The 25,260-nt window shown below is 41.0% G+C and overlaps 1 protein-coding gene across 1 annotated transcript in view; it reads right to left on the bottom strand.

The window, feature by feature from the left end:
* Positions 1-1,290: 1,290 nt before the first annotated feature.
* Positions 1,291-25,260, bottom strand: part of BACH1 (BTB domain and CNC homolog 1) — an 85,414-nt gene continuing 61,444 nt past the window's right edge. Inside the window, exon 5 of the mRNA XM_078054470.1 lies at positions 1,291-1,368. Coding sequence (XP_077910596.1) covers positions 1,306-1,368 — 63 coding nt within the window. The 3' untranslated portion in view covers positions 1,291-1,305. The remainder of the gene's footprint in view (positions 1,369-25,260) is intronic.

The following is a 25,260-nucleotide window of genomic DNA, read 5'->3' on the forward strand; positions in this document are numbered from 1 at the left end:
CAATCTACATTCACCCCTGACATATATAGGAATTGCTATTGCTTTATATCCTTGTCACTATTTATTGTTGTCAGATTTTTAAATTTTTGCCAAGATAACAGGTGAACAATTGTCATCTTTTTGCATAAGTATTAGTCATTTATGTTTCCTTGTCTGTGATGTTCCATGTTCTGTTTTTTTTAGCCCATGTTTTGATTGTGTTGTTTCTCTTTTCTTACTGATGTGCCAAATTTCTTATATACACTGCATTTTAATCCTCTGTTAATTATACATGCTGCAAATATCTCTTTTTCACTTTTATGATGTCTTTTAATGAACAAAATTTTCATATTCTATATTCATATGTAGAATATGTCATCAATATTTTTTTATAATTTGCATTTCTCCCATTTTATCTATTCCCTGCCCTAAGGTCTTAAAGAAATTCTCTTTTGTTTTCTTTTAAATTTTTTGACTTTTGATTCTCACAGTTGTTTTTAATGTACCTTGAACTGATTTCAGTGTGATGTGTAAAGCAGCGTAGCATTCTTAATTAAAAGCATAGAGTCAGGAGCCAGACTGTCCGGGGTCACATCCCAACTTCACCACTATTTTAGCCAATCACTTTACCTCAGTGTGCCCCAGTTTCTTAATCTGTAAAATGGGTGTAACAATAATAGTACCTACTGATAGGTAAGTGTGAAGTTGCAACTAGGAAATGTAAAACCCTCCTAGAGCAGCACTACTAAATGCAGTGGAAGTGAGGATGTTGTCATTATTACTATTATGGTATGAAGTAAGAATCTAATTTTATTTTTGCATATTGACAGCCAAATTTCTCACTCCTATATATTAGCTAGTTTATGTCTTTTCCACTGATCTAATAATGACATTTCTCTCATACATCAGCTCTCTTGTGGATGTGGACATTTTTCTAGTTTCCCTACTCTTCTGTTGGTCTATTTGTCTACACTCGAGGGGGATTTCAAACCTACATTTAAAATTTCCTAAGTTCTAGAAGTCCCTGAACTTATCACTCTTGGCTCTTCTTTTTTTATGTATGTTCACACCTCAACAATATCATTTTAGATGTTTGATAAACAACTAAAGAAGGGCCCTATTACTTTCTCAGTGCTGCCATAACAAAGGATCATAAATTGGGTGACTTAAAATAACAGAAACTTACTGTCTCTTGGTTCTGGAGGCTTGAAGTCCATAATTAAGGTGTTGGCAGGACCATGCTCCTTCTGAAAGCTATAGAGGAATTCTTCCTTACCTTCTGGTGGGTTGCTGGCAATCTCTGGCATTCCTTGACTTGTACATGCCTCATTCCAATCCTCCATCCTCACTTGATATTCTCCCTGTGTTTGTCTTCACATGGAGTTTGCTCTTTGTAAGAACATCAATCATATTGATTAGGAACTGCACTACTCCAGTATGACCTCATCTTAAGTAATTACATCTACAACAACTCTGTTTTCAAACCAGGTCACATTCTGAGGTATTTAATGTCGGCACTTTATTATAGTGATACAATTCAACCCATAACCAAAGAATCACCAAAAACGCTAACCCTGGGCTTCACTCAAAGCCTCTAACCCTCACCTGGACATCTCAATCCACCTGCTGAGGATTTTGCCAGGCTGCCTTCAATTACAGTGATTCAATCCTCCTAGATCCAGTTGTCTTAACTCAGATTGTAAGATAAATAACTGCAAATGTCAAATAACCAACCACCTCAAGAGTTTGGAAAGAATGAAGGTTTCAGAATCCTACCCCCAGAGATTCTGATTCAGTGGTTCAAGTTGACTGATGCTAATACAAGTAATAAAGAGACCACACTTTGGGAAACAGTGATCTAGACGGTGGTGTTAAATGACACATCCCTAAGGAAGAGGCAATTAGTGGAATAGCCAGTCTCATCACTCAACATTCAGGTAGCGGCCCATCAACCCAAAGGTCTTAGAAGAGGCTGTTGGCAGAGAACTAGAGTTTTCTTGATAAGTACTCTGAAAAGTTAAATTAATACTACTTCACAGTTTAAATCCCATTTTTAGAGGATCATAGAATTGAACTGGTTCCAATTTTAAATTAGCAATTCAATTGTGTCTTCAATTTTCACAGGCTGCAGATTCCCCCAAGGCCCAAAGTAGGACACTGCAGGAACCTATTCCACATAAATGAAGCTTGGACTATTGGTTACTTCTTCATTTTGAAAAATAAAATAAAAAGACAACAGCCAGTATTTGTTGAAATCCTACTATTTGCCAGCATTCTTCTGGCCACTAGTAATACAGCCTTGAACAAAACAGACAAAATCCCTGTTATCACGGAGCTTTTATTCTAGTGGATGGAAGATGATTGAGGAGCAAAATAAATTAGTAAAATACGTGTAAACTCCATGGTGATAGAGATTTTTGACTGTTTCACTTCATACGGCATCCCAAGTGCCTGGAAGAGTCATTGGCACATAGTTGAGGGTCAACAAATACATATCGATTACTAAATGGGGATGAGTGCAATGGCAGAGTTAGGGTACAGAAATGGAATGAGTGGGAGGGGTGCCATTTAAAATGGGAGAATCAAGGAAAGCCTCAAAGAGAAAGGGTCCTCAGAATAAAGATCTGAAGGAAGTGCGGTTAAGTCATGTATATATCTGAGAAAGAAGGGGACCGAGAACAGCTGTGCCAAGGGAGTAAACTTGGTGTGTCCAAGGAATAGCATGGAGAGAAGGAAAAGAGGGAAAGAGTGGTAGGAAAGTGGAAAAGTAAGGGGATTGGGGATGGCCAGATCAGGGAGGACCACTATAACGACCTCTGAGAAGGGAAGCCACTGAGGGTTTTAAACAATGAAGTCATAAAAACTGCTTATCTTTAACAGGCTTATTTCAACTGCTATGTTTAAAAACACTGAAGGGGAACAAGGGCTCAAGCAGGAAGCTATTGTAAAAATCCAATTAGAGATGAAAGTACCTTGGACCAAAATGGTAGCAGTAGTAGGATGAAAAGGAATGGGATTTTAGGTATATTTTGACAGTTTGGGGAACAAGATTTGCTGATGGATGGGATTTCAGATGTGAGAAAAAGACAGCAGCTGAAGATGTAGCCAGGCAAAGATGCGAGTCACTAGAACTGTAATACACTGTCAGTGGGAATATAAAATGGCACCACTAGCTTGGAAAACTGTGACAGTTTCTTTAAATGTTACCCAGCACACCTACCAAACCAACTGGACATTCCACTCTTAAGTGATTTACTCAAGAAAACTGAAATCACATGTCTACACAAAGACCTCTACTGAATGTACAAAGCAGCTTTATTCATAATAACCAAAAACTGGACACAACCCAAATACCCATCATTTGGTAAAATCATAAACAAATTGTGGTGTATCCATATAATGGAATATTAGACACAACAAAAATAAGTGAACTACCATCCCACACAACATGAATGAATCTCAAAATATTTATTCTATGTGAAAGACACAGACACAAAAGTGTATATATTGTTTAGTTTCATTTATATACAATTCTAGAAAATGTAAACTAGTCTGATAGTGACAAAAAGCAAATCAGTGATCTCCAGGGGACAGAGGTGAAGAGAGGCATGAGTGGCAAAGGGAGGTGGAAATGTTCTGTATATTGATTGCGGCTGTATTTCATGGGTATATACATCAGTCAGAGCTCATTGAATCATATACTGTAAATGGACAGAGTTTATGGGACATAAATTATATCTCTAAAAGTTGACTTAAAAAAATTTTTAAAGAGGATGAAGCCAGGGTGTTTAGCCTGAGTGACTAGAAAAATGGAGTTGCAATTTACATAAATGACAAAGACTCTGAGAGAAGCCAATTTTGTTGATGGGCAAATATCAGAAGCTCAGTTACAGACAGGCTAAGTTTGAGATGTCTACTTGACTTCAAAGTAGAGATGTCAAGTAGACAATCAGATATAAAAATCTGGAGTTCAGGGACACCTGGGTGGCTCAGTTGTCTAAGCATCTGATTTTTTTGGCTCAAGTCATGATCCCAGGGTCCTGGGATCAGAGTCCCACATAGGGCTCCTTGCTCAGAGCAGAGCCTGCTTCTCCCTCTGCCTGCCACTCCCCCTGCTTGTACACTCTCTTTCTCTTTCTCTCTCTCTCTCTCTCTGACAAATAAATAAAATCTTTAAAAATAATAATAAAAATAAAAATCTGGAGTTCAGGAAATGGACCAGCCTGGAGATGTATATATGAAAGTCATAACACATAGATAAAGCCAGGAGGCTATATCAGACCATTACAAGAATGAATATGGATTGAAAATAGAAGAGCTCCAACAACTATTCCCTAGACTCTCCAACATTAAGAGCCAGCAGAGAAGGAACAGCCAAGAATCTGAAGAGAAGCAGAGGGATTAAAGAGGAAAAGAAGTAGAAGATGTAGTAGAAAAAATAAGTAGTACCCAAGAAAGCAAGTGAAAGCAGGGTTTCGGGGCAAAAGGAATAATCCTCTGGCACACGCTGCTGATAAATCAGTGTAATGAGGACTGAGAACTGGAACCTGGAGGCCGTTATAGAAAGAATGAGAAGAGGGAGGTTGGAGTTTGTCAGCATAGTTCATGCATTCATGGAACTCTGCAAGAAATGGGGAGTAAGTGATAAGAAGAGGAGAAAATGAGGTCAAGGGAGAGATTTAAAGGCAATGGGACAATTATTAGAGCAATGTTCCTGAGTAAGTGGGTGACGTTGGGATATAGCGCACAAGCAGAGGGGCTGGCTTGTGTCAGGAGCCCAGAGAGCTCGTGTAAACAGACAAGGGAGAGAATGTGGGCCCAATGATGAAAGGGGTGGCCTGGGAGCCAGAGCTAGGTCTTTTCTGGTTGCCTCTATTTTCTCAGTGAGAGAAAAAAAGCAATCTCATTATTGAGAGGGAGCACGAGTGACAAGCTGTTGGAGACTCGAGAACAGAGAAACTACATGGTAGCCAATAGTGCAGGGGCCGGCCAACTCCAGCCCACTGGCCCACCTGTTTTTGAATGGCCAGCGAGCCAAGAATGGCTTTTACATTGTTCAAAGTAAGACGTAAAAATGACTGTAGTTTTTCAGTGAGAACAAGAGCCTTTTAAGAAAAAGTTGGCCAACCTTGATGTAGAAAAATGAGACCAAATGGACTCAGGCCCCACAGTATGACATGCCAGGCAATGGGAGAGCAGTGGGCAAGAGTCTGACAGAATGTCAATCCACTTAATCCTTACACGAGTACTGCAAGTTAAATATTAATAACCCAGTTTTAGAGATGAGCTAATTGGGTTTCAGGGAGGTTCAATAACGCTCTCAAGGTCACATGAATAGTAAGTAGTGGGATAAAGACTTAGTTAGCAAATACACATGTACCTCAAATTCCTCTTTCCTTTCCACTCCGCCAGGCTGTGTTGCAAAAAACGTGGCCTCTTTGTCTTTACCTTGAATATCTGCATCTGCAGCTGCAAGGTGATGCATACTGAAGAGGCCCGTGCAGCAAATGAGCCACGTTTCGAGCCAGACAGACGCGGGTGTAGACCTCAGTGGGCTCTTGCTGGCTTTGTGGCCATGAACAAGATATGTAACCTGTCCAAGTCTCTATTTTTCTCATCTATAAAATCAGGTTAATAATAATTGAACCATTTGAAATTGCTGATATGCAACTGTTTTTAACCTATAGAAAGATAAGCTCATATGGTTCAAACTAATACTTACCATCCAATGGGTATTGTTGGATTAAAGTTAATATACATGCAGCACAAGTACTTTGCAGGCATTTGGATGGTAGTTATTCTGTGGACAATAATAATAGGAGCAACCTTATGCCTAAAGAAGTCTTTATTTAGAGAGAAGGGGCTCTGGAATGATCTCAGCTCTGCACACATAGCCCAGAGCCACAGGGGAAAATGAGAGGAGGAAGTCTGCAGGAATCCTGGATGTAGCCACTCAGTATCGAGTCACAGGAACCCTAAATGCAAAGTCATCTTGATAACATTTGGCCTGAAGGAGCCCTGAGGACCCCTTGATGGCCATCTTCCAATACCCGGAAGACTCTCATGGGGAGGACAGGTTCATCTCACTCTGTTGTCTGCAGAGGATAGAAGCAGGACTAGTGGGTAGAAATTACATGGAGACAGATTTATATAACATTAAGCTACAACTTTCTGATAATTAGAATTATTAACCATGGAATGAGCTGCAACAGGAGGCAGGGAGTTCAAGAGGAAACTGGGAAAGCATTAGGTAACATATTGTAAGAAGAATCACCTAGTGGGTAAGTTCACCACACGGTGAACTAAATGACCTCTGAGTCCCTTCCCAACTCTAAAACATTATGAGTTGGTAGCCCCTGGTTCTGGCCCAGCAGTGCTCCTGAGGTGGACCAGCTAGTTAAATATCTAGTATAGAGCCCAGCACAGATCAGGCATTCAGGGAATGTCTGCTGCTTTCCTTCATGGCTCCTCTGCCCCAAGATGCATGAAGTCCTGTGAAGTTGTCCTATTACCAGCAGCTGTGCTATCCCTCCCCTTTATTTCATCCATTCTGATTTATCATCTGTCTACTAAGTAAGAAATAGAGGAGGAAAGAGCTGGTTTTAAACGTAACCAGTAAAAATTCAAATTTGAACCCAAGTGTATAATCTCATGAACTGATTATCAGATCAAAGTCAGTATTTTTATGTTTAAATTGGTTTTCCAAGAATAGATCACTGGGACGTATATGGCTAATAGGGGAAGAAACTGTTTTCAGAGAAGAAAGGATTAAATCAAATAAGCAGTTGGCATTTGAGAGAGATTCAGATCCCTTCCCTCACAGGTAGATGGAATAGAAATGCTACCTATTTTAGTTAGACTGGCCAGAAAAGGCATCAACTTGACAGACAGTACTTAAGCTGATTTCCAACAGATAAGTCACACATGACAACAGTGGAGAGAAAAAAAGCAGAGGGAGCAGCATTTATGAGACTCTTGATAGAGGAAAGGCTTGGGTCTGTCTGAAAAAGAGTCACTTTGGTATAGTATGAAAGTAACACACCAAAGTTGGAGAGATCAGCAGAGACTGATCACCTAGATCCATAGAGCTATCCAGCCCTTGTAAGGAGTTTGGATTTATTACAAGTATAATGAAAAGCCACTGAAGGTTTTTAAGGAAGGTTTTATTTGTGAGTTCTAGATGATCACTCTTGTTTTTAATGTGGAAAATAGATTATAGGGGACTAAATGTGGAATCAGAGAGACCATTAAAGAGGTGTTAACGTAGTCCACGAAGGATGGGCCACATCCAGAGTTAGCTGTGGAGATGGAAAAAATTTGGCAGAGTCCGGATATTTTGGGGGGTTCATTTGTAGAGAGGAAATGAGAAGTTTTATCCTGGACATGTATACTTTGAAATGTCTGTGAAACATACAGGTTGAGCCATCAGGTAAGCAGAGTTGGATACAGTGCTCAGAAAAATTGTCTAGGTTGGAGGTATAAACTTTGGAGTCTTAAGTCATAATGATTTTTAAAAGCCTGGAAAGAATGAGATCACCCAGGGAGAAAGAGTAAAAGGAGAAGAGAAGGGGATCAAGGACTTAAACCAGAGGAATGCCAACACCTAGGGAACGATAGGAGCCAGCTAGAAAAGGAAATTGAATGGAGAAGCCAATGAGTTTGGAAAGGTAGGAAATAATAGTGCAATGATAGTAAAAAGAGTGTTTCAAGAAATGAATGGCCAACTCTCCCAAATACTGAAAGGAGGGATAAGAAGAGGACAGAAAAGTGCACATTACATATGGCTGCCTGGAGATTACCAGTGATCCTAAGACAAGAAATTTCAGTAGAGTGGTGGGACAGGGTAGAAGCCATATTCGAATGGATGAAAGAAGAGTTAAAGACATGAAAGCAATATAGTTATCAGCTCTGGAGAAGTTTAGTTATCCAGGATACTGGAGAAATGGTGAAACCTTCAGGCAAGTATGGAACCAATGAAGTGATTGTTTGTTGGTGGTGTAGTTTTATGATAGAGTTGGAGGGGAGCCTGGGTGGCTCAGTTAGTTAAGGGTCCCACTCTTGGTTTTGGCTCAGGTCATGATCTCATGGGTTGTGAGATGGAGCCCTGCATCAGGCTCCACACTCAGTGGGGAGTCTGCTTGAGGATTCTCTCCCTCTGCCCTTCCCCCCAACTCTCTCTCTCTCAAATAAATAAATAAATCTTAAAAAAATAAGATAGAGTTAGAAAATTAGAATATGGTTACACAAATGATCCAGTAAAAAAATGGAAAAAGTCGATACAAGGAGAGAGGATAATCAAAGTGAAGTGTGAAGAAAGAAACAAGTTGAACACCTGTCATAATCCATTGTAATGGGTTGAAGTATATAAAATAATAATTAAATACTTTATAAAATCTTTAATATATTTACTTATAAAATACATACATATGGAACATTTTTAAGTTCCTAATGATATTTTGAAAAGTGAAAACCTCATCGGTCACATTTGAAGTTGTTGAGCTCATCATTCTGAATTAGATAAAGGTATAGAATCAAGCATTTATCTTGCTTCTCCTTTATAAACTTTGTTTCATGTTAACCAAATAGAACAACTGACTTATAAAAATGTCATTTCACAACCCCAGTCAAATAATGAACTTACACAATAATCATCAATGGTTGCTAAGACCACCGAGTAAAAGGTTGACAACACCCATAATCGATCTTAATATCACCAAAAGTGGAGCAAATAGACATTACCTTCCTCCTTGCTGTGATACAGTAGCAAGGTCTATGAAATGGTCTTTCCCCCCCACAAAAACAAATAATTAAACCTAAATTTAATCATGTTTTTAGACTTTGCTACCAGTTAAGAAATATGGGGCAATCAAAGTCTATAAAGGACCTTGTTTGGGTCCTGATGAACAAACAGGACTACTAAAAAAAAAAAAATGTTTGAGACAATCAAAGAAATTTGAACATGGCCGAATAATATTTCAAATAATAATTTTGTTAGGTGTGGTAATACTATTGTGGTTATATTGTTTTAAAACCCTTACCTGTTGGAAATTAATACTGAAGTATTTACAAATAAAATTGATGTGGCCCAGGAGTGAAGACCAATTAAACGTGGTGGGCAAAATATCGATAATTACGGGGGCTGGATGACTGTACCATCAAAGTTCATTGTACTATTCTCTCTAATCCTGGGTATATTTGAAATTTCATAATAAAATATTTAAAACAAAGTTGAGATAGAAAAGATAATGTGCCATTAAAAGCGAAGGGGGTGTTAAGACCTGAGGCTCATAAAGCCCTTTGAGAACCTGAAATCACCCGCAATTTTATATTACACAAGAATGATCCAAATATCAATGAGTACTGTTATTCTGTTGCATTGACATTTGCCTGTTTGCAGTGTCTTTATAAGAATGCATAATAACTGGAGCCATCCAGCAACCTGTGAAGAGTTTCTTGTCTTTACCATTTGGCAGAAAAAGAAAGAGGTTACAGACTCACTAAAGCACCTGCCCAACCCAATCTTTAAGCAGATGAATGACCATGAAGATGGGATTAAAATTCACAGCCAATTACCTCATAGCCAGCAATTTAACTGACACAGATTCTTGGAGACAGAACAAGGAAACATAAGTCGTAGCTATGTGCAGTCAAATGCGCAAATATTTATCTAACTTACTCCGCCACTGCACAGAGTTTTAATATGTAGTCTGACAGCATAAAATGCAGACACCGATATTGTATGTTAGTCTGAGACGTGACAATTTAGCAGCCCCTCCCGGGTGCTGAAGCCATCTAGGAGTTTCATTTCAGTGAAATCCAAACAGGAGACGCATCCAGCTATCAGGAACACATCAGGTTTTCTTTTTCTCCCCTCCCCTCTCACTTAGACCTTTGGGACGTGGGCTTATTCCAGAACCTCTGCAGCTATCTCACCGTGAACTCTACCTGCAAGCTTTTCTGTGTCCAGGTCCCGCCCTGGTCAAACCACCCCTACTCCCACCACCGCCACCACTGCCAATGCGCATGTGCGTGGCGCACACACCCAGGGAGTCCTATTTTCGTGCACAGAGCACAGTAGCAGTAGATCTCAACCCGTGGTCCTGAGACCTGCAGCACCAGCCTCACCTGGGAACTTGTTAGATATGTACATTCTTGTGCCCTGCTCCAGACCTATGGAATCAGAAACTCTGGAGTGGGTCCAGCACCCCAAGTTTTTAATAAGTTCTTCAGGTGATTCCTGAACATGAAAGTATGGAAAAAGTAGAGGAGAGTCATATCCACAAAAGAGGCATGGACTAGGGGAAACACTGCAGCTCCTCTTCTAAGTCTTAAAAACCTAGGGCTGTGTGAGTATAAGGCATTCTTATTCTACATAGGCGGAAAGGGGAATAATTAAGAAATCAAAAGATACACAGTCAATGTGATTTGATTATAGAAAATATAGGAGGGGTGAAGTAGGCCAGATAATGCAAATCAAGTGTTAACAAAATAAGTGTTAGGCAACTATCATTGGTCCAGCACATCTTCCAAATTGAGGTTAATTTAAAATTGGTTTGCATTGAATCAATTTGCCAACAAGTGTTAATTGAACACCTTTGATGTCCATTTCTTCAAAATACGCCAACCAATATAGATACCTGGAGAGTATTTGGGGAATTCTCTGAAGGATTTACAATTTTAAAACCATATTATGAGCCATGTGTATAAGTCATAGCATAGTAAACTCTACAGTGATTCCTAGAAAATTAGAAAACACAACAGAACTTCAAGAGGAGTCACTCCTCTGTCTCTGTCTAGTAATATAGAAGAAAAATCTACATTTTTTTGAGGAACAAATGTGAGGGAAGCAAAATCCAAAGACTATGAATTTTTCCTCTGCATCTCAATTCAAATGTGAAGTAAATTGCTGCTAAATTTGGATTCAAAACCAGGTATGCTTCATATTGAGCTTTATATTTGCTAGGTCCTGTAGAGAAGCAAATCCATGGGATCCACTTCTTTGGACAATCTCCAGGGAAAGAATGTCTACAATGAGGATTCTGAAGTGCAATATATTGGAAATGTTTCTAATTTCCCAGAATGTGTATGATTTCTCCTAATTAAAATGCCCAGGGATTTTCTTTTATTTTGATTTTTATCAGGTTATAAAACTGGTGGGATAATTATTCATGGTAAAAAGAATTATTTTCACGTTTTAAGCTATCACCATATTTCAAACTCTTTCGTTTTATCTTAATTATGGTGAGACTGTATTTATCAATGTAGAATAAAGTCACCCAGATGATAATATTTCAAATACTTCCTGCATTCTTTTTAATTAATAAACCCAGAAGCCATCTTTTTGCAGAAATAACTGCCTTAATCTTCAAAAATGTTTTCAGCTTAAAAGTAACAAAGTTCAACATTTTAAAGTGGGCTGTTTTATTACAAATTTCCGTGGTGGCAGGAAAAATCAGAAAATGGAATCAGGAGGAAATTTAAGATGTCTTACAGGGAAGATTTCCCCCACCCACCCCCTTAAACGTTTACAGAATACAAAAAAAAAAAAAATCTTATTTTTCCTCTCTGCTATATTTTGTCATTTTAATGAAGGCATTATTATTTTGATTATCTAAGTAGTTAGAATTGAATTTACTGCTGTGGTTATAAGTGAAGACAAACCAAATGAGAACAAGTAAAGGCTATTTTTTCAGAGTTAGGAGAAGAAGTGGGTCAGCCAGGGTCACCTGCATTTTGGCAGACTCAAAAGCAGGCAGGGGAGTGGGAATGTTTTAGAGTAGGGAAAGGGAAGGCTTCCGGTGTGCCCTCATTGGAGGCTGTGGGCACACCGAAGCTGGAGGATAGGAACGTCTAGCAAAGTATCTTCTGTGACTGATGAGGGGTACATATTTGGCTTTCTCTGCTTCATCCTCGGTTGGAGGCAGGGACAAAAATTCAGGAAACTGTCAGTTGTTAATCCAGTCCTGACCATTCGTGGCCATTTTTTACAGAAGCTTTTGTTCAGGTTCCTAGATTATTAGAGATAGTAGTCTGACTTATAGCAGGGTTGGCTTCCTGGGCTATTTATTGTGGATAAAAGGGGTTGGTTTCCTGGGAAGGTGGCTGCAGGTTGTGGGGGCAGAGTTCTATTTTTATATATGGTTTGGCCATTGTCTTTTGTATATTTAGTCTCTCATTTCCAAGTCAGTAATAATTTAATGTGCAGTTGAAATATCGGTGTAATTCAGATACAGAGTGGCATGCCTGCCCCTGTGGAAATTTAGGTCCAGCAAGTAGAGGAGGCTTTGTATAATTCCACTTGTACGAGGACTGGTCTAAGTGGAGACAAGCTGGGAGGACATGTTAACAGACAAATTAGAGCTAATAGCCCCTGGGAAGAGACTAGACCCCAAAGAAAGGTTTAAGAAGAGTCTGGCACAAGCAGATGCTTTTCAGGAAGCCAGGGTAACATAAATTAGTAAAGCCATCAAGCTCTAAGACATGAGACAAGAAGGGAACCTGGGAACAGGAGAGTGTGTGCCTAGCCTAAAGGCTCAGAAACAGCTTTCAAAATCACTCTGCGTGTTGAACAAAGCTAATGTACTGGCAACGAGGCCCAGGAGCCTGCCTGTCTGGGACCCCTGCCCAAGCCGATACTTAACCAGTATGCACTGGTTTGGCCATACTGATTGGTCAGTGCCCAATTCCATCATGGTGGCCAAGCCAACTGGTCATAAAATATGCATGTTGAATATTATCCCACTCAGAAGTGAGGAAGTGGGGGTTTTCCCTCAACTGGTTGCCAAGAACAAACGGGCTGGGAGGTGGTTTTGTAGGTATGCTGCTTTCTTCCAGTCTTGGTGCTAAGTAAATTGTATCAAGCTCTATTTGAGTTGGGAAGGCATAGGAATTTGAAAGAAGGAATCAAAGAAAAGTACGCCTGGTTGAGCAGTGGACACTCTTCCCTTGATTGGTGAGAACCACAAGGAAGTTGTGAATCTTGAAATCATACATTTATGTCACCTGGGCTGACTGGAGAGCAAATCACTGGATCCTGTAGCCATGGCGGGAATTATGTCAACATGGCTGTTGAAGCCATGCCAGGAGCTGCAGGAATGAAAGCCCAGGACAGACAGAGGACAGAGAGGATAAAGAAGAATATTAATTCTGGTAGCTTCAGCCAAGAGAACTGCCAAGCCCACTGACAATGTGAGAGTTACCCCCATGACTCAGCCACGATGGAGGTTCCAGGGGCATTTCTGGGGGGTGCTCAGAGCAGAGACAGTCCTTACCACTTTGTATGTTAATTTGTCACCCTTCCTGGGTAACATCTACTTCAAGCAAAAATAAGGAGGGGGGGCATTTAATGTACCTTTTTTACCACTTGAATTTTTCACAATAGCTAAGCCTACTTCTATGATGGTAAATTAAGATGCTGTTTGGGAAAAAAATATCAAAAAATTCACATTGCCATACCACAAATATGATGACCTATTTACTAAAATGACCAAATAATAGAGACAGTTTTAAAATGTCTTTTTTTTCTGGTCAAATTCAGAAATCCTATACATTCTGTAGTTTCTGAAAATAAAAGTTTACTGAGAGTAAATGTGACATGAATTTTTTTTTTTAGTTACTTCTCTTTAATGGAAATGCATTATAAACCAAGATATCTTTGCTCATTCTGGAAAAGGGGGATTCCTCCTCTCTTTTTCTGCATTTTCAATTTCCCATTTTAATTCTGAAAAATATCTGCTGGGGAACAGTGTTGCAGCTATAATATAGACCAGGTCCACCCTTAAGTCCATAGGCCTTTTGTCCAATTGGACAGGCTTTTCTTGAGACACCATTCTTGGTAGTGTCCTCAGGCATGTTTACAGACATTTCAAAACGTTAGTCTCAGAGCCTTCCAGCTTAACTCTTCAAAGTATGGGCAGAGTAGATGATATGGATCTCTTGTTCCACATGCCATGGGGTATTGATGGTATTATTTCTGTTGTCTTAAAATTGGTGACCAAGACCTGGGGCTGAAGGCAAAGACACATTAAGAACTCACATTCTACATGAAAAAGTGTTCAATATCGCTCGGCATCAGGGAAATCCAAATCAAAACCTCAATGAGATACCACCTCACACCAGTCAGAATGGCTAAAATTAACAAGTCAGGAAACGACAGATGTTGGCGGGGATGCGGAGAAAGGGGAACCCTCCTACACTGTTGGTGGGAATGCAAGCTGGTGCAGCCACTCTGGAAAACAGTATGGAGGTTCCTCAAAAAGTTGAAAATAGAGCTACCATATGATCCAGCAATTGCACTCCTGGGTATTTACCCCAAAGATACAAAAGTAGGGACCCGAAAGGGTACATGCACCCCGATGTTTATAGCAGCAATGTCCACAATAGCCAAACTGTGGAAAGAGCCAAGATGTCCATCGACAGATGAATGGATAAAGAAGATGTGGTATATATACACAATGGAATATTATGCAGCCATCAAAAGGAATGAGATCTTGCCATTTGCAATGACGTGGATGGAACTGGAGGGTATTATGCTGAGCGAAATAAGTCAAACAGAGAAAGACATGTATCATATGACCTCATTGATATGAGGAATTCTTAATCTCAGGAAACAAACTCAGGGTTGCTGGAGTGGGGGGTGGGGTGGGAGGGATGGGGTGACTGGGTGATGGACACTGGGGAGGGTATGTGTTCTGGTAAGCGCTGTGAATTGTGCAAGACTGTTGAATCTCAGATCTGTACCTCTGAAACAAATAATGCAATATATGTTAAGAAAGAAAAAAAGAAGAAGAATGTAGCAGGAGGGGAAGAATGAAGGGGGGGAAATCGGAGGGGGAGAAGAACCATGAGAGATGATGGACTCTGAAAAACAAACTGAGGGTTCTAGAGGGGAGGGGGGTGGGAGGATGGGTTAGCCTGGTGATGGGTATTGAGGAGGGCACGTTCTGCATGGAGCACTGGGTGTTATGCACAAACAATGAATCATGGAACACTATATCTAAAACTAATGATGTAATGTATGGGGATTAACATAACAATAAAAAAATTTAAAAAAAAATAATAATTCCCTTGGAAAAAAGAAAAAGAACTCACATTCTAAAGAGAGCTGCCAACAGCTGGAGGCTATGAACCCCTCCAGAAGGTTTTAATAAGCTGGACTTAACCAACTCTACTGTGCCCAACCACCCCCAGGCCCCTCTCATTCCCCCACCCCAAACAAGCAGAAGGTTGAGAAGAGCAGAGGACGGAGGGATTGCTAGTTGTAAGTCATCCATGGAGAGTAGAGAGTTCTGGTATTTTCCATGAAGACAGGGGAGCACTCACAGACATTGGGGGTATCAGAAACAAGTCGAAATGGTCATCTTGATCCATAGGGGTACATCAGCTTATGGAACAGACATTGCTGATCTGCTCACTCTCTGAACCTCTCTGAGCCAGAGAGTGTCCTTTTCCATCTCTGTTCTGCAGGAAAGGAGAAAGGTGCCAACAGAGGGAGGGGGTAAGGAGTGAAAAAGCAGACCAAGCCTTCTCCCTACTCTGAGTCACCACGGAGAAGCATGGTCATTGCTGGGAGGAGGGGAGGAGATGGATGGCATCGGATTGGATCTAAAATGGGTATTTTAAATTTGACTGGCCTTTTTTAAATAGTCAGAAGTAAATAAGAATTTATAGAACTCTGTGAGTACCAGATAGAATTTTCCCCCAGAAAATGAATAAATATCTGCAGGTTTAAAATTGGAAGAAGAGCCCTTCTATGGTGAGGAATGTGGCCCTGAGGTCAGAGAAACACCACGATAAACCAGAAGCATCTAGGAAGTGACCCCTGCACAGGATTTAAATTCCAGAATGCTCTTTCCTTGGACTGCAGGAAAAGTAAAATTGAGCAGCAAGGTTTAAATTATTTCTCTTCTAGTTTCCCCAACATGTTGATAAAATTTGGCACAGGTTTTTAACAAGTTTGAATTAAGTGAGGGGCTGAGCCATAAAAGCAAAAGGAGGGGGAGCAGATTGCACCCAGGCTCCATCTTCACCTGCAGGGCTTTGCAAAAGTAGCAGCACTGTATCAGAGGGCTCAGGCCTCTGCTGGAAGGGCAGCAGCCAGATGCCCAAAGGCTGGGGAGGAAAAGGCAGCCTGCAGAATCAGTAGTCAAGAGGACCCTGCCAGAGCAGACATGGCAGAACTTCCCACCTCAGTGAACACAGCAGAGCAGTGACTTTCAAACCCTGGGCCAAGACCCACAGTAAAAAATACATTTTACATGGTGACCCTATACATGCACGACTGATTTAAGTTTTATAAAACAATATTTACTCCCCATGTGCAGTGGACACTGATATTTTATATTCTGTTCTGTTTTGTTTTTTTTAATGCTGGTCACAGCCCATGTAAATTGATTTCTGGAACCTAGTAGTCTATGACAAGCAGTATAAACAACTCTCAGCACAGAGAGATGACCCTTAAGAGGGAGGGAAAGTTAAGGGCATGCAAGCATGGGCAACATCATTTCTTCTCTCTGAAATGTGCCTGCCATTTCCACAGCCCCTTCATTACCACCAGACTGGAATCATGTATTCCTGATAACCTAGTCTCCAGAAGAGTCCTCTCTTTTGGAGATCATACCTCTCTCCTGCTTCTCTTATCTCACTACCTTCGATGTCTTTCTAGTTCTCCCCATTATACATGGATTGGACTTCTCAAGACTCTCTCCACTAATTAAATACTTTCCAAGCCCTTCACTACCCATCAGGTACAAATCATCCCCAGAACCTTTGTGACACGTATGTCTAAGCAATAATGATAACAAGCCACATTTGTATAAGGCAAGGATGTGTTGATCATTGCTCTTAGCCTTATCTACCTATATCTCTCTACCTGTAAGCCTTATAACCAACCCATAAATAAGGAAACAAAGGCCCAGAAAGGTTAAGTAAGGTCACAGAACTGTTACTGTTACGTGGTAGATCTATCCTTTGAATGAAAGTGTTTTTGGAAAACTTGCAGGTCATAGAGAAGCATTAACACAAAGGCTAAGTGTGACCTTCCAATGGTGGGGAAGAGGGTCATGAGACACTGAACACTCATGGGTCTTAGGCAGGGCCTCTTCAAGGTTCTCTTTTAGACCAAAGGGTTCAAATCAAGAGACGTCTTGCTGTCTCACCAAGACACACATTTATTCATTGAACTTCCCCATTGAGCGACTGGGCTTCCTGCAGACCTTGAGGGATGAAAGACTTTTGAGGGTCTCTTATTTCTAGATATAGGAACAGAGGAGAGACTGGAAAACATCTAGCCCTCCTGGCTTCCTCGCCTCTAGACAAGAAAGAACATTTAATAAGTACCTAAATATCTGTCTGAAGTTTTCAGTCACGATCCCTACTTTGTAAGTGAAATCTTAAAATAATTGTATTCCCACAAAACAGAGAAGGAAGGTACACATCATGATAGCATTTGGATTTGTTAACCATGCTCTCCTCCCATTTTCACTTGTCTCAAGAACTTTAGGTCTTGGGTCACTTGGAGTTCTACCTAGGAAAAAATCTTTCTCAAGGGCAGGCTTCTCAATGATCGTGTCCTCATAGGTCCTGGACTGGTCCTCAGGTCTGCTAGTTTATGATGAGAGGAGTAGTCTCTAGGGGCACTCAAATCGTGTATAAACAACAACACTAGATCATTCATTTAGGATGGATGGTATTCTTTTCCACTCCTCCAGGGGGCACCATTTACATAGACTTCAATGTGAATGGCGTTCACAGAGATTATGCAAAGTGGTAGTCGTGAAAAATAGTCATACTTGCAAACCATCCTTCAGGTATCAGATACCTGGGAAAACAAAACAATCAAATAAATTAAGTTAAAGTAGTGTTCATAAGGTTGATTGGTGTCCAGGGAACTAGAAGGAAAGGTAGAAACTGACCCTTTCGTCTCTTCTTCCTTCCAGATGGAAACTGTCAGATACATTTCCTACCCCATTATTTAATGTTCCTATTCTGACCATCCACCTGTGATGGACATATTCTCTTTAGAAAGTGTTAGTTTTATCATCAGGACTCATTCCCAACCTTCTCTCTATGGTGACTCTGCAGATCTCTGATTTCAGTCCCATTAATGTGGATTTTCACATCAAACTCGGCTCTCTGAGTTCACCTGAATGCAGTGGAGGTTCTCCAGTGTGGTCCCCAGGTCCCAGCATCAGCATCACTTGGGAACTTGTTAAGAGAGCAAATTCTTGGGCCCCAACCCAGACCTGAATCAGACCCTCTCGGTGTGGTGCCAGACATCTCTGTGCCTAACAAGACGTATAGGAGACTCTAGTGCATGCAAAACTTTGAGTGCCAGAACCTAATGTACAGTTTCCAACCCAATTGGCACTAGAAACAACCATGGAGCTTTTTAGGTGCCCTGGATTCTCCCAGAGCCACTGCGAGAGTGGGAAGAACTTTGGAATCAAAAGGATCTGGGTTCAAATTTAGTTTTGTCACTTACCAGTTGTGTGCCTGGTTGTGACTCCATTTTCTCATCTCTACCATGGAGGTAGTAGGACCTCCCTGATAAGAAGGTGTTGGGGGTGAGACGCAGCAAATGCCTCATACACAGATTGACCCTAAATCTTCTTCCTTGGCCACCATAACAACTGGATTTGCCTCACCTGTGAGGGTGCAGTTCTCATCTTATTCCAGGATCACAAAACAAGTAAGAGTTGCTAGAAGCTGTTTTCCAAAGTTTCACAAATAGCCTAACATTTTCACAGCAGTTATTGGGGTTTTGTCGTGAATCAGTGGGAACAACACAGCCCTGAGATCTCACAGAGCTATTTCAAACTCTAGATTGATGAGTGGTGGAGTTCCTGGGAAGCAATATTTACCAACTGAGAGCATTATAATTGTCAAAGGAGCTCTCATGAGCCAGCTCACATTCCTGCTGACAACAGGGAGGCAAAGAATTAAAATGGTTGCCTAGAAAATTTAGTGGAAGTTCCCCAAGTTACCTGCCACACACAGGTTTGTTTTTCCTTAATTATCTGGGTAACTGCTTTGGTTCCTCTATTTGCCCTCACCAAGAGATACCTGGGCAGAAGAGCGAGTGTTTATGGGGGTCGTCTGTTGAGTACGCTTCGGGCTGCTCATCCTGGGGCAGTAGCTCCTCAGCTGTCAGTGGGATGTTCCTATCAACTCTCCCTGCACTGGAACTAATGAGGCCTTTCTGATTAATCTAGGCCCCTGCTCTTCTGGAATTGCATAGATTGCTTTTAATGTATTTGAAATTATCAGCTTAAAATCAAATCAAATCATTTCATTTAAAACCTAATACTCAGGGGCGTCTGGGTGGCTCAGTCGGTTAAGTGTCTGCCTTGGACTCAGGTCATGATCCCGGAGTCCTGGGATGGAGCCCCGCATCAGGCTCCCTGCTCAGTAGGGAGTTTACTTCTCCCTCTCCTTCTGTCCCTTCCCCCTGCTCGTGCGCTCACTCTCTCTCTCTCTCTCTCTCTCTCACTCTTGTTCTGTCTCAAATAAATAAACAAAATCTTTTTTAAAAACATAATACTCAGATTGACTTCCTAATACACAAATTTGGGGAATAGTTAAGACAGAAACCCTCAGGTTTTGTCCAGGGTACAATTGTTTTCTCAAATATAGTTCTCAACAATTCTGCACAAATCAAAGCAAAGTTCATCAGACAGTCTCTCTGAATTAGTTTGAGTACAGTGCTCACTAAACAGCTATCATTAGAGTCCACAGACATTATATGATGTGAAAAAATTAAGGGCAAAAGTTGAGATAGGGACTGGTGAGAAAGTTAACCAATACACCACTTAGGTAGGAGAGGAGACATTTTGGAGGAGTAAAAATATACTCCTTGGCCTGAACATGAAAGTCCAAGTACAAATCAAAGAATCAACCAAAAGGCTCATAGGTCTCCAGTCTGCGGATACCATATAATACAAATCAACACCCCCTACTGGATGGCAATAGGAGATACAGTGTTCCATATTCTACTTCCTTTGTGTTTATGAAAAATCCCAATGTGTGAGTCAGGACAGGACAAGTTTTGTTGCAGTAACAAATAATCCCAGAGTCTCACTGGCTGATAGCTACAAATGTTGACTTTTTGCCCACTATTAGTCAGGGTTCTCCAGGGAAACAAAATAACTTGTAGATAGATAGATAGATGATAAATAGATAGATGATAGATGATGATGATGATAGATAGATAGATAGATAGATAGATAGATAGATAGATAGATAGATGATAGATAGATTTGGATGAACTGGCTCAAGTGACTATGGAGTCTGAGAAGCCCCATAATCTACAAGTTAGAGACCCAGGAAAACTGGTGGTATAGTTCAGTCTGAGTCTGAAGACCTAAGTACCAGGACAGCTGATGGTATAAATCCCTGTCCAAGGAGAGGATAAGATGAGATGAGATGTCCCAACTGACACAAAAAAGAGGAGATCTTCATTCCTCTTCCTTTTGTCCCATCCAGGTCCTCAACAGGTTGGATGATTCCCACCCACAGTGAGGAGGGATATCTACTTTACAGAGTCCCCCAGTTCAAATGCTAATCTCATGTGGAAATACTCTCACAGACACACCCAGAAATACTGCTTAGTCAAATATCTGGGCACCTTGTGATCCACTCGAGTTGACACATAAAGTTAACCATCACACCCACACACGTCAAATGAAAGTTGGCTGTGACCTTCTTCACCTCACCTTCATTCCAGGACCCAGAGTGATGGAGCAGCACAAGCTGGAATGTTGTCAGGCCCAGGGCTGAGGGACAGGAGACATAGAGAACCATGCACTGATTCTTAATGCTTCTGCCCAGAAATGGTCTTTCCTGAGCTCAGCAGAGTAGGAAAGTAAAATCCTTCCACAGCAAGAAGATGGAGGAAAAATAAATATTTGGCGAACAGAAACACAGTCTACCATACCAATGGAATTCTTATATGGTCCACAAATTAACTCTCATTATAGACCATGCTCCAGGGACTTTTCCTCAGATCAGCACTGCCTTTCTTATCACTTTTCCATGCCAGCCAGGTTCTTCTTATATCCAAGGAGAGTTGTAAGTCCCTTCCTTAAAACCTAAAAGTATAGCAGATACCTGGATGAGCATTTAAGACAATTTCTTGAAGTCTTGAGAATAACAAGGAAATTGTAATGGAGAAAAAGAAAACAATAGTATGGGATAGGAAATATATCACTGATTCTTGAGTTGAGTCCATTAGCCATATCAGCCCTCTAGCCTTCTTTCTTCTCAGTCTCCTCCAGCCCACCTATCACAGTGAGCCGATAGTCTCCAGAGTATACTCTCCACCTTCCCTTTCCTCACTGAAAGAAGGACATAATCCACCACTCCTCACCCACAAGCAACACCCTCATAATCCCACAGAGATTCAATTCTGCTCACAATGATTTCAGCCTCTAATAATTTTATTCAGAGTTGTTTAGTATGTGTGGTTTAAGCTTTTTGATTCTAGGATAGGATCTTGATTTTGCATAAACAAAGGGCCCACTGAAGAGTAATTTTACTGAAAGATAATAAGTATCTACTATCTGAGCAAGAGAAAATTACAGGTAGATTCAAAATACAATTTGCTTCTATTGCACACCAAAAGAAAATGGTCGTGTGTGTGTGTGTGTGTGTGTGTGTGTGTGTGGTCTTGTGGGTGTGTGTGTGTATGTATAAAGTGGGTACTTCATGGGTGATCCGATACACATAGTGTAAATATTCATGTAAATACTGTTTTACTCAATTGACAGTGATTATAAATAATTTTACCACAATATTAGGTAACATTTTAATTTGAAACTTGTGTAGTCCAGTTTAATCTGATAAACCAGTAATCTCCTGTGAAATACAGATATTAATGTTTACTTCTAACATGAAAAAAATTCATCCCCCTCCAAAAATAAACCTTAAAAACTTTGCATTGGAATAAAGAAAGCATCTTTTTTATATAAAGTCCCTCTGATACAGGAAAACAGCATATGTGGGTCATAACCCTTTGTCTGCAAGTAACAGAAACCAAGTTTATACTAAGTTATGCAAGAAAGGGGAATTTGGGGAGCTATGGAGTAGCCCACATCACAATAAAAAAGGTTCAGACATCACCAAAGACCTTGGTAAGAACAAGAATATTATCAGGACTCTCCACCGTCCTTTCCCATCTGCTTCCATCTAGAATTTGGCTCTGTCTTCATCTACCCTAGACAGATGTCTGCACATGGAGCTCATTCCCAACCACTCCATGCCCAAAAAGGAAAGAAGTTGTGATATATTGGAGGACCAGTCTCAATTCTTCATCCCTCCATGTATCCACACACTAGCCATGGTCCCCTAATGGGTGGTGTATACTTCTGTCCTGGCTTTGGGCTTGTCCATGGGACTTGCTTTGGCCAATAGCATATGGACAGAAGTGACAATGTGCCACTTCTAAGCCTTGGTCTATGAGATTTTGCATGTTCTAACTTGCTCTCTTATCGATCATTCCCCAGCTAGTCTGCTGGAAGGTAAGAGATATGCAACAGACATGCAAACCTGCAGTGTGGATGGAAGACACCCCAGCTGCCACAGCCTAAATCAGTCAACTATTTCCACCCTGAGATCAGCAGAGCCTGCCTAGCAGACCCGCAAATGTATGAGTTAATAAATGCTCACTGTTTTAAGCCACTTGGATTTTATGGTTCTCTGTTACGCAGCAATAGCTAACTGATCCAGATGGCTTCTCTCTCCTGGCTCTAGTTTGAAAAGTCCCAAACAAGGATGCTCTGACCCTGCCTGTTTCGAAGGCCCACGTGTGTCACCAGTCAGATACCTTAAGAACGGGGTACTGGTGTTGGTTGTCAGACAAAAATGATAACTTTCTATTCAGAGTCAAATTTCAAATATTCCAGTCATCCATCTTTTTAAACTAACATAAGAAGTGAGTTTAGAGTGGATGCCTGGGTGGCTCAGTTGGTTAAGCTTCTGACTCTTGATTTCAGCTCAGGTCATGATCTCAGGGTTGCAGGATCTAGCCCTGCATGGGGCTCCATGCTCAGCAGGGAGTCTGCTAGATTCTCTCTCTCCCTCTCTCTCTGCCCCTCGCCACTGCTCATGCTCTCATTCTCCTTCTAAATAAATAAATAAAATCTTTTTTTTAAAAAGTGAGTTTAGTTAATACAGAAAATAATACCATGTGTCATTTAAATCTCCATTATCACCAGAAACTAAAAAGAAAGAAAAAACAAGAATATTCAGCAAAACTCTGAGAAACAGCAATATTTCTTTAGATAAAGAATATTAAAAAGTGTATTTGCTAATAGATAAAATCTATTACTTACTTAATCTATTACTTACTTAAAATCTAAGTAAGAGAAAAGCAGAATTTTAAAAAAATATCATTTTACCCCAACTAAAAAATTAAGAACTGTTTTTCCAGGGAAGTAGAGTATTGTCTCTCAATTCACAGGTTCAAAGGGCTGCTTTTAACATCTCCTTATTGCCATCTGGCTGCCAGCATCAGTTCCCAGCAAGAGATTAGTGCAAACTCCTGTTTGATGCCAAATGCAGAGCGCTGGGAAGAACAGAACTAACATGAGTAGATGGAGAAAAAAACTTGCCAGAAAAGTGAGGCAGAGGAGAAAGGAATAGGAGGCTCAGATCAGGGATTAAAACTCACAGATAGAGAAAGTACAGAGAGGCCCCAACAGGCTAGGAACCACCACAGCGGGTAATCTTCGATGAGCAAGGCAGAATGCAACAGAGCAGAGAGCCCGAGGACACCAATGGCGGCTTCCAAGGGACTGCATCCAAAATCAGAGCAGGAAGATTGAGAGCAGGATCCATGGGAATGAAGTCTGCAGGAGGGAAGGAGATGTCTGCTCCTGTCTAGGGAAAGGACACAATAGCATTTGAAACCCAAGCACGTAAGAGTCAGGCAGAAAGAAGCGAGGTCCACAGCCTCACCTCCCTGGGAAAGACCTTCTGAGGATCGATAGCTTTCATTTATGAAGCAACCAAAAACTATTTCCAAATTTCATCATTTCCAAGGACAGTTCTATTGATATACTGCCCCAGTGGCCTTTCCTTGGACCCAGGATGAATTGAAAACAGTCGGCAGATAATTGAGCATTTAATAGAAACAGCTGGGATGGGGCTAGAGCAACGCAAAGACCGGAGTTCAGGGGCCCTTTAGGATTCTGCTGCTGAAGACTCTAAAGATTATGTTACATCTTTATAACTATGGGCATATGTTGATCCAACTTTTGATATTTGAGAAGGAAACTGAGATAAGTGCTAGAGGTCTTCTCCCTTGCCTTACATCTTTTTAAGCATTTATGACATTTATAAAGTTTCCCCTTGCCATGAATTAGTAAGAACAATAGGTTGTATTAGGGTTCTCCAGAGAAACAGAACCAATAGGAAGTGTGAGTGTGTGTGTGTGTGTGTGTGTGTGTGTACACACACATTAGGGCCCATTTCTAGAGATGGGGTGGGATCGGTGTCACCCATAACACATGGTTTGTGAATGGGGGAGGGGGTGCTTCTGCACTGGCTAGAGAAGGATACCTTCCATGCTGGAAAGCTGACCCATAGAAGCCCACTATTGCCAGATGACAAAAGAAATGTCAGGGCCTTATCCACTTTCCTCATTCCCTTCTGTCAAGATGGCAACCCCAGTTAATTACAGGGAGAAGAAATCAAAGTAATTTGGAAAACACTTCATCCTATAACAGCATTCCAACCGGATTTAAGGGTTAACTTGCTTCAAGCTTACGCACTCCTCGCTTGCTGACCTAAGTCTCTTGATCTGTAGCAGAACTAACTTACTTTCTTTGAGATTTGTGGACCGCTGGACTCGAAGAGTGAAGAACCGAACTCTCCCAGCAGATAAGGCCTGACTACATTTGAAAACAGCAGGTCTATTCAAGTTGATGGCCACCCGTGAAGAACCACCTGGCCACCTGCCTCTCCTGCGCATACCCTCCCCCTCCCCTCTTCCCATGCCCTCCCCTCTGAAACCCTCCAGCTTTGCCTGGACAGGTAAGATGGTCTTTGAGACATTAGTCCACCATCTTCTCAGGTTGCTGGCTCCCTGAATAAAGCAACCTTTCTTTTTCTACATCACTTGTCTCTAGAGTGTTGATTTTCAAGCAGCGAGGACCAAACCGGAGCTTGGAACTGGCTTTGAGTGTTCACTATGTGCAAGTAAGATACACAAAATACTCATTCTCATCTCTGCAGTTAGTTGTGGCTTCCAAGCACTTTCTCGCTCAGCACTTGCCCACACAACAG

Source organism: Halichoerus grypus, chromosome 1, assembly GCF_964656455.1.
Source record: "Halichoerus grypus chromosome 1, mHalGry1.hap1.1, whole genome shotgun sequence".
NCBI classification, from domain to species: Eukaryota; Metazoa; Chordata; class Mammalia; order Carnivora; family Phocidae; genus Halichoerus; species Halichoerus grypus.